This window comes from Cherax quadricarinatus, chromosome 50 (genome assembly GCF_038502225.1).
Source record: "Cherax quadricarinatus isolate ZL_2023a chromosome 50, ASM3850222v1, whole genome shotgun sequence".
In the NCBI taxonomy this organism is placed as follows: domain Eukaryota; kingdom Metazoa; phylum Arthropoda; class Malacostraca; order Decapoda; family Parastacidae; genus Cherax; species Cherax quadricarinatus.
This window is the reverse complement of record NC_091341.1, coordinates 18,802,311-18,813,118: the sequence shown is the minus strand read 5'-3', so window position 1 is coordinate 18,813,118 and position 10,808 is coordinate 18,802,311. Positions and strand designations below refer to the sequence as shown.

Sequence of the window (10,808 nt, the reverse complement as noted above, 5' to 3'; positions counted from 1 at the left end):
TTTTACGTACCCTACCAACCTCCGCAACTTCTCTTCAGAATCTCCCAAAAGCAGTATCATCAGCAAAAAGCAACTGTGACAACTCCCACCCTGTTATTCTTTAATCCCACACCTCTTTCCAACACCTGAGCATGGCGATATCACACATCCCTGTATAAGGCCTACTTTTACTGAGAAATAATCTCCCTCTCTCCTACATTCTCTAACCTGAGCTTCACTATCCTCATAATTACACAGTATTTTGTGAGAACTTTAAATCCTCAGATCTCATTATTTGGACAAAAGGTTTAAATAAATTTGCAATTAAAGTCTTAATATTCTGAATATTATTTAATTGTGGTGATGTACTTTAAACTTCAAAGAAACAAGACAAAAGTTGTCAGTCAATAGAGAAATGACTTAAAATATAAACATTCTCATATGTTTAAAATGAAAATTACCATGAGTATAGTTATAAGAACATAAGAACCTGTTATAAATACAATAAAGGTACAAGTTGAAAGAAAATATTTAAAAAGTTATAATGACAACGTGGTCATGCATACAGCAAGGAAATGACTCTAGGTGCAGTAATAAATGTATGTTAAAGTGCATTCAGGATGTGAAAAAGTAATTACAGTACAGTAGAAACTCTTATAACAGTATATGAATAGAAACACTGAGGACCCTAGCAAAATCTTCACTACCCTAGTTTAACACTGCAGATGTTCTAAAAGTTCACTTCACTGCAAGGCCAGCATTGCTTGGCATGTGGGAATAACAAAATGTGTATTATCATGGTGGCAGTAGCTTTACTATTACTGAAAAAAAAAGGGGGGGGGGGGATTCAGTTGCTTGAGAGACTGATATAGCAGTTTTTACTGTACCACAAGTAAACTGGAATGAAAAGGCACAAGGAAATACATACACCAGCAGGAAGCCTCCATTAACTGCCTTAACACTGACAAGGAGGATCACCTCTCATCAATCACAGACGAGTACACGGGTGATGCAGGTGTCGGATGCTCAAACTCATAACCAATTTCTCAAATGCCTTGTTTACGATAAAATTTAACCATCAGATTAATATAGTGTAGCATATACATGGCATACATTATTACATTCACCAGTTTAGTGTATCAATACAGACCTACATACCAAATGCATACATATACTGTATATAGATCTATATGTCTATATAGAGTACATTCACACAGATCTGCAAGTCTTTGAAGAACTGTACATCAATACAACTCCTAGGCTATATAAAGCAAAGCTATATAGATCTATGCATCTATTTACAGTGCTGCATATATAAATCTATAAAACTAAATATTTATTACCAAAGTAATTTTAAAATAAAAAATATTGTGTGTAATTTACAAGAAGAAAATTTTATTAATTTCAATTATAGTTTGCATTACATCTTTTTACTGTTATGTAATAAATGCAGAGTTAATCTGTTTCTTCATAATTAAAGCTGGTGAATAAGTTGGTGTGCAAGTGTAGTGCAATAAAATATTTTTAAATTTATGATTAAAGAATACTTTAAACAGTAATTCCTGATACCCTGATGCTGGTGAAGGGCTCTTAATCTAAGGAATATAGGCTATCCTCCCAAACCCAAGTACCTCCATTTCTCAAGTGCTGCATGACCCTTATGGGTTTAGAGCTTCCCAATGACTAAGACAATAATATGAATAATAATGAATGAGGCAGCAATAAAGAAAAACTAGTTATTAAATAATTAATTACCTTATTAAAGTTACATTTTCAAGTTATTTTTTCAACAGTTATTTAACACAGAATGAGATAACTAATATTAAAGTTCAGGATGCTCAAAGATCCTTAGCCAAACCAGACACACCATTAAGCAGTTAACCATTATGGGCAACTCTTATGAACTGGAACAATATGATGTATAACATCCAGCTGAGTCACTGTATATGTTCACATTCAAGCAGCTGCATTAAGAGCAAGGCTATTTTGGCTGACACAAAGGGTCCCAATAAAGCTCAAGCCCTTAGACAGGTGAAAAGCTAGGCATTTTTTTTCATAGTACTGTATCACATTTGCTTTAAAGAGCAAACATCTGGTTGTCTTTATCATCACGGGCCATTGTTCGTTGATGCTGACCCGAGGATCCTGTGGCAGCAGTGATGGTTGGTAAAGCATCTGCTGCTGCTGCACGCTCTGCCAAGAAGCGGTCAAACTCTGATGATGAAATAGTCTCCTCTCTTACTCCTGCTCCAGATTTTGCATCACCTGGCTGTATGGTATACAACAGGTTAGAATGTATCTCATAGGCATTTAAAAATTGTGCAATACTTAGTTTAAGAATATATGGAGCATAAGTCTTAGAATAATGTTCCATATATATAAATATATATATATATATATATATATATATAAATATATATATAAATATAAATATATAAATATAAATATATATATATAAAATATATATATATATATATATATATATATATATATATATATATATATATATATATATATATATATATATATATATATATATATATATTTTTGGGTCACCCTGCCTCGGTGGGAGACGGCCGACTTGTTGAAAAAAAAAAAAAAAAAAAAATATATATATATATATAAAATATATTAATGGAGTAAACTACACAACTATCAAAGATACTGTAATTCAGCAGTACCTTAACACTATTTTCGTTCACTGGATATCTTTAAAAAATTAAAAAACAAAAAACTGCAAAGCGGAACTGCATATGTCATAGTATACAACTAGAGCAGATATTCACATCCACAGTATAGAGTATGCTCGGCAACACAAAACCAGAAGTGAAAGCTTCACTGTGCATCCATCATCGATAACAGACATTACTTACTTGTTCATTCAGCCACGCCTCCATCTCATCAAAGTCACTGTCTTTAAGTTGCTGGAAAACATACACACACAAAAGCATCACATTAGCCATTTAGGTTTGAGAGAATGAAGAATGATGGCTTAAAAGTATAAAGGGAGCATAAATACAAAAATAAACAATTTTGAAAACATTCATACCATCTACTCTAAAAATAACAATAGTCTAAAAGTAGTTTAAGAATTAGACATGTCTAATTTTCACTAAACTCAGTCTTTCCCATCTTAAGTCACTTGCACTAATACAAAACTAACAATTATTAAGCTTTTTTTGTGGTACTGTCAAATCACATGCACAATGTCATGTGATTCAAAAGCACAGAAATACGAGTTTTAGAGTTCTTGAAGAGGTGACAATGGGGTGCAAGAGAAAGCCAAAGTATGAGTGTACAAGAAAAAATTAAGATGAAAATCTTTAATTATGTCTGAACTTTTAAATATGGTATTTTATCTAAATGAAAATAATCTTGAGCTCAGGAGTTCATAATACAATAAATCCTCGAATAACAGTTTCGTTATAACGATGAGAAAAAAATTTATTCCCGGCCAGGGCCACTGTGTGGAGACAGTAAAATAAAAATTTGTAAAGTGTGTATACAATAATCATACAACTGCACAATAAATAATGCACTATGAAAGCGCTCGGCAAGCCCGCCATATTTAAGATTGTTTTTAAACTGTGTGGCTGTAGGAGTTGCTCCTTACAATTTTCCCTTTACAAACATTTACTCCTTGATTTATCCATTGCAATGAGTTCTAAAGGTGCACTGTGCACTCCTGATGCTTGTAGCCACAAAAAAAAAAAAAAAAAAAAAAAAAAAAAAAAAAAAAAAAAAATTGACATTAGAAACAAAACTAGAAGTTTTAAAGAGGTTTGACAATGGACAGCGAGGTGTGATTTCATTATAGAGCCTCTCCTCACTTAGCAACGTACTTGTTTACCGACGCCTCGGACTTACGGCGGGCTCTCTGACCAGTATTCATACCTAAATAATGTATATTAGAGCTGATTTCCTCTATTCTGTTTATTTCAATATAGAGTACACTACTATATAAACATTTAAAAATACAGTAGGGCCCCTTTAATGGCAGTTCGCCTTACGGTGTTCCACTAATACGGCGATTTAAAATTATGACCAAAATTTGCGATACGGAAAACGGTCTTTCAAATATGGCGCGCCCCACCCAGTTTGTTTACATTCACCATAAGCACATCTGTTATGTCTGGAAGCTTTCCAAAATTTCAAGTGTTTTAAAGTTATTGTGTATTTTATATGTACTCTGATAATTATGCTTATGTGTACCTGTACTTAAATATACTTACACACTGTGCTGGCGTGCAGGTACACATTAAAATCACTAAGAGTCTCTACTTATGATGCCATAGTAATATGTACTACGTTTTTTTTTTTTCTTTTTTTTCAACAAGTCGGCCGTCTCCCACCGAGGCAGGGTGACCCAAAGAGAAAGAAAATCCCCAAAAAGAAAATACCTTCATCATCATTCAACACTTTCACCTCACTCACACATAATCACTGTTTTTGCAGAGGTGCCCAGAATACAACAGTTTAGATGTACATACGTATAAAAATACACAATATATCTCTCCAAACTGCCAATATCCCAAACCCCTCCTTTAGAGTTCAGGCATTGTACTTCCCATTTCCAGGACTCAAGTCTGGTTATATAAAATAACCGGTTTCCCTGAATTCCTTCACTAAATATTACCCTGCTCACACTCCAACAGATCGTACTACGTATATAATAATAATCTCTCTCTGGTACATTAACCCTTTGACTGTCGCAACCCCCAATCCTGAGGTGTCTCCTGGTGTCGCAAAATTTAAAAAAAAAAAAAATTATTTTTTCTTATGAAATGATAAAGAATCTTTTCCCGATTGTAACGACACCAAAAAAAAAAAAACGAAATTTGATGGAAAACTGACGGAATTATGCTCTCGCGAAGTTAGCAACCTCGGTGCTGTTTACAAATCGGCGATTTCGCCCACTTTGAGCACTATTTTCGGCTAATTCCATTGTTCCAGTTGCCCAAACTTATAGCTATTTCTTTAGAACTCCATTTTTTCTATTGATTGAGTACAAGAAACTGCCCATTTACCGATTTCAGCTACCTAATAATGTGGTCAGAAATTTGCAATTTGGCCAATTTCACGAAAACTAAAAAATATGACAATTTCAAAATAAGGTCCAGAATGAACAATGCAGACATTCCTGGCTCTAAAATAACATTTTCTTTGCTCATCAGTCATGTCTCCAGGCCCCTCTGATATTACTCTTGCTTTCTATTTTGAATTTTTATTCAAACAAAAAATAGAAGACTTACTATTATGCAGACTACTGTAATAATTGTATAAATAACATCAACCCATTTATGACTGCATATTAGAATGGCTAGTTGGACATTTATTGGACAATGGCATCATTTGTTTACTTTTGAACATTGGCAAAAATCAAACATTTCCCCTACTTTGAGCTCCATTTCTAGGTTCTTTTTATAGTAAAATCAATCAAAATCACCTCTATTTCTGTAACATGTTTTCCATTCTATCAAATGAGACCAAGAAAACGAGAATATAACCATAAATACTATACGAAAATAGACCACAAAGTCGGCATTTTAATTAAAAAAAAACGGTCGGAGTTTTTTTTTTCTCATTATGCACTGCGTGCTCCAGGATTTTTTTTATATGGTGCACACTGACCACACAGACCCATTCTCTCACATGTGGGCCTACCAGCTTTCTCCTGCATGATTTGAAGCCGCTAGAATTTATGAGTATATATACGTCAAACACGGTACCTCGTAAGACGTATATATACGGCCGCGACAGTCAAAGGGTTAAATGTCTTATTTTATGTTAATATAGACATTTTCATTAATCCATCTATGATATTTTCTTCAAAAAAATATAAGAAATCCATACGTTACATAGCATATAAACATACATACACCCAGAGAATAAAAATTGACATATGAGATTTGTTTACAAAGAGGCTTTGTAGGAGTGTGGGAAGAATTACGTTTTCTCTAGTCAAACACTGGGGGATAACTGAAGATAAATATTCCTTTCATATGCCTTCACTCTTTATATAGCAATTCATGACCCTTGTGGGTTTAGTGCTTCTTTTTTATGATTATAATAATAATTTGTAATAATAATGTCAGAGCATCATTCCTTCTAAAAATTACATGAGACTGGAAGTGTTGGTCTTTATTTATTCTACTGTACCACTATGGAGACAACTTGTATACAATGTAAGGTGTTTGTATGAATGTTTATGAACCATAACCAGATGCATTGTCTGTTTGTTTACATAGTGTGTGGGGGTGGCTGGCTGGCTTCCCTACACTACCCTACCTACCACACGACTTTCTACAAATAAATACTTTTCACCTTCCACCCTACATTAAGACAACAAATATTTTAAGGTAAGTAATGAGTGTACTGTATTTTATCACCCTATGGAGCTTTGAGCATCGTCGTAGTACGTATATTATATGTGGGTGGGGTGGCCAGGAAGGCTACCACACCTAACTTCTTATGTACTTTGTGTGTATTTTACTTTTTTGTTTTAATGCCTAATTCTTAATATATATTAGTGTAAACTTGCTATCTGGCATTTATATGGATTTATAAGTGGAAAAAAATGGCATTCTGCTTTCCGGAGATGTCTGCTTTCCGACAGTAGCCTGCAACCTAACCTGCTGTATAAGTGGGGCCCTACTGTATACCAGAAATGTTATAAATGGTGCAAAGTTGACATTAAAATAATATTAAAGATGGCTGACACAAACTCACTACCATTACAGTATGCTCCTCACTTAGTGATGAATTCATTTACCGATGTGGTCTCAGGAACATAACTCCATTGTTAAGTGAGGAGAGGCTGTACATCGTTTCACTTAAAATTCGCAGTTTCCATGAACTGGACTTATTGTACATAAGTCACAGCAACATTTTGTTTATTGTGAAATTTACCATGCTGCAAATGAAGAAAATTTGAACTATATAAAAAAAATTAAAAAGAAACACTATCACCTGCTGTTATTGTTGGGGAAAATGGTGAATACATAGTGCATAAAACAGTGGTAAGGATCAGCCACTTCTAGGCTAATCCTTGGCACTTCTCACCACACTAAAATGATAGCGTCCCTTCTGGCATAAAAACATTTCCCTTCACGATGATTACTTGAACTATGGAAATGAATCAATCACAGGAGCTGTCAGAAAAACGAAGTGGGTGTTCCATTATTACCCATTCCCAATGCCATAAAATGGTCTGAATGATGTCTACTTTGTAGTCTTTTGCAATGTCATGGATGATGGCATTCTACGTCGGTTTCACACTAGAGAGGACATTGTCATTGCAGTGCAGTGCAAAATGGCGAAGAGTGACCACAGCAAAGCCAATCGGTCTCTTCCCCAACAATGGCAGTGTGATAGATAAACTGGGAGACTACACTGAAAGCTGCTGAATATGAACACTTTTGCGATTATATTCTTCATAGTATGTAAATTTTTTTTAAATTTAAATTATTATTATTATTATAATCAAAAAGAAGCGCTAAGCCACAAGGACTATACAGCGCTGCAGGGCAGGAAGGAAGCGAGGGCATCAGGTGGCAAAAGGGAGATGGATGAGTAATAGGTTACGGATAACAGCGGGGCAGTGGATGGTGAAAGGGTAAAGGGCAGCAAGAGACTGAACTAGAAAGGGCTGAGGGGAGTGCGAAAAGTATCATCAGAGTTTGTGGAATAAATCAGTCGTTGTCAAGAAGTCAATGAGAGTGTCAGGATTAAAGGAGGGTCCATCAGCAACAAGGGAAGGTAAAGAGAGAGTAGTAGAACGAAGACGACGACGGAGGTAAATTCTGCGTGCTCGTTGATAGAGAGGGCAGTCTAACAGAATGTGGCTAATCGATACTGGAACTTGACACTGCTCACAGAGAGGAACAGGGTGCCTCTCCATGAGATACCCATGAGTAAGACGAGTGTGGCCAATGCGAAGGCGGGAGAGAGTGGTCTCCCAACCTCGGCACTGATGACAAGAAGACGGCCAGTAACCTATGCTAGGTTTAATAGAATGAAGTTTGTTACCGAGCAGAGTTGACCAACGTTGTTGCCAACGGGTGCGAAGGTGGGTAGCTATTGCAGTAAAATAGTCCAGAAATGGAACACCTCGATAGGAAATCGGTAGGTCATGTACTGCTGACCGCGCAGCAGTGTCTGCCTGTTCATTGCCCTGTACGTCGACATGACCAGGGACCCAACAAAAAACAATATCTTTATGTTTGGTAGAGCTACGGCGTAGCCAAAGTTGGATATGGAGAACTAGGGGATGAGATGTATCAAATTTTCGTATAGCCTGTAGAGCACTAAGGGAGTCTTGAGACTACTACAAATGATGACACAGGCATAGATGCGATACGAATAAGTGCTGCAAGAATGGCATACAGTTCAGCAGTAAAAATGCTAGCTGAAGATAGCAAATGCCCCCGCACGACGCTGTCCGGAAACACTGCTGCGAATCCGACGCCGTCTGAAGACTTAGAGCCATCTGTGTACACAGCGGTGGCATGAGAATGGGAGTGGAAGTGATCAAGAAAAAGAGAGCGGGAAGCCACCGTAGGCAGTTGAGCTTTCGAGCAAGGGAATGAGAAAGAACAGACCCGAACAGCTGGAACTTCCCAGGGGGGTAGGGAAAAGTGAGATGCTACATGAACATATAAAGGTGGTAACTGAAGGGAAGACAAGAGTGAATGTAGGCGAAGAGAAAAGGGACGGAGCAAACGGGCGGCGAACGAATAAAGAATGTCTACTAATATCGGTGACCATTCTATAAATGGAAGGATTGTGTAGATCGTGAGAGCGTACATAGTAGCGAAGGCAATGGGCATCACGGCGATCAGACAAGGATGGAACAATCGCTTCTGTATAGAGGCTCTCAACAGGGGAAGAGCGAAAAGCACCAAGGCACAAACGTAATCCTTGGTGATGGATAGAGTTAAGGCTAGAGAGAGTAGCAGGAGAGGCCGCGGAATAAATCTGGTCACCATAATCGAGTTTCGATAAAACAAGGGCTGAATGTAGGCGAAGCAGAGTTCGACGATCAGCTCCCCAGGAAAGATTATTATTATTATTATTATAATCAAAAAGAAGCGCTAAGCCACAAGGACTATACAGCGCTGCAGGGCAGGAAGGAAGCGAGGGCATCAGGTGGCAAAAGGGAGATGGATGAGCAACAGGTTACGGATAACAGCGGGGCAGTGGATGGTGAAAGGGTAAAGGGCAGCAAGAGACTGAACCAGAAAGGGCTGAGGGGAGTGCGAAAAGTATCATCAGAGTTTGTGGAGTAAATCAGTCGTTGTCAAGAAGTCAATGAGAGAGTCAGGATTAAAGGAGGGTCCATCAGCAAGAAGGGAAGGTAAAGAGAGAGTAGGAGAACGAAGACGACGTTGGAGGTAAATTCTGCGTGCTCGTTGATAGAGAGGGCAGTCTAACAGAATGTGGCTAATCGATACTGGAACTTGACACTGCTCACAGAGAGGAACAGGGTGCCTCTCCATGAGATACCCATGAGTAAGACGAGTGTGGCCAATGCGAAGGCGGGAGAGAGTGGTCTCCCAACCTCGGCACTGATGACAAGAAGACGGCCAGTAACCTATGCTCGGTTTAATAGAATGAAGTTTGTTACCGAGCAGAGTTGACCAACGTTGTTGCCAACGGGTGCGAAGGTGGGTAGCTATTGCAGCAAAATAGTCTAGAAATGGAACACCTCGATAGGAAATTGGTAGGTCATATACTGCTGACCGCGCAGCAGTGTCTGCCTGTTCATTGCCCTGTACGTCGACATGACCAGGGACCCAACAAAAAACAATATCTTTATGTTTGGTAGAGATACGGCGTAGCCAAAGTTGGATACGGAGAACTAGGGGATGAGATGTATCAAATTTTCGTATAGCCTGTAGAGCACTAAGGGAGTCTGAGACTACTACAAATGATGACACAGGCATAGATGCGATACGAATAAGTGCTGCAAGAATGGCATACAGTTCAGCAGTAAAAATGCTAGCTGAAGATAGTAAATGCCCTCGTACGACGCTGTCCGGAAACACTGCTGCGAATCCGACGCCGTCTGAAGACTTAGAGCCATCTGTGTACACAGCGGTGGCATGAGAATGAGAGTGGAAGTGATCAAGAAAAAGAGAGCGGGAAGCCACCGTAGGCAGTTGAGCTTTCGAGCAAGGGAGTGAGAAAGAACAGACCCGAACAGCTGGAACTTCCCAGGGGGGTAGGGAAAAGTGAGATGCTACATGAACATATAAAGGTGGTAACTGAAGGGAAGACAAGAGTGAAAGTAGGCGAAGAGAAAAGGGACGGAGCAAACAGGGGCGGCGAACGAATAAAGAATGTCTACTAATATCGGTGACCATTCTATAAATGGAAGGATTGTGTAGATCGTGAGAGCGTACATAGTAACGAAGGCAATGGGCATCACGGCGATCAGACAAGGATGGAACATTTGCTTCTGTATAGAGGCTCTCAACAGGGGAAGAGCGAAAAGCACCAAGGCACAAACGTAAGCCTTGGTGATGGATAGAGTTAAGGCTAGAGAGAGTAGCAGGAGAGGCCGCGGAATAAATCTGGTCACCATAATCGAGTTTCGATAAAACGAGGGCTGAATGTAGGCGAAGCAGAGTTCGACGATCAGCTCCCCAGGAAAGATGAGCAAGGGTTTTAAGAAGGTTTAGCCGGCTGTGACAAGTTGCCTTCAGAGAGGTAATGTGAGGTTTCCAGGTTAACCGACGGTCAAAGAGAAGGCCTAGAAACCTGACTGTATCACGTTCGGGGATACGGGAGCCATAGAGATACAAAGGATGATCGGAGATAACAGAGCG

General features: G+C 38.5%; 1 protein-coding gene across 9 annotated transcripts in view; it reads right to left on the bottom strand.

The window, feature by feature from the left end:
* Positions 1–315: 315 nt before the first annotated feature.
* Positions 316–10,808, bottom strand: part of LOC128695370 (TOM1-like protein 2) — a 92,084-nt gene continuing 81,591 nt past the window's right edge. For 7 of the 9 annotated variants that reach the window (XM_070095455.1, XM_070095457.1, XM_070095460.1 and 4 more), the window contains 2 exons: positions 2,853–2,903; positions 316–2,248 (listed from right to left, as the gene is read on the bottom strand). In XM_070095455.1, the coding sequence (XP_069951556.1) occupies positions 2,057–2,248; positions 2,853–2,903 (243 nt within the window). In that variant the 3' untranslated portion in view covers positions 316–2,056. The remainder of the gene's footprint in view (positions 2,249–2,852; positions 2,904–10,808) is intronic. The other 2 variants (XM_070095456.1, XM_070095465.1) reach the window with 1 other exon arrangement.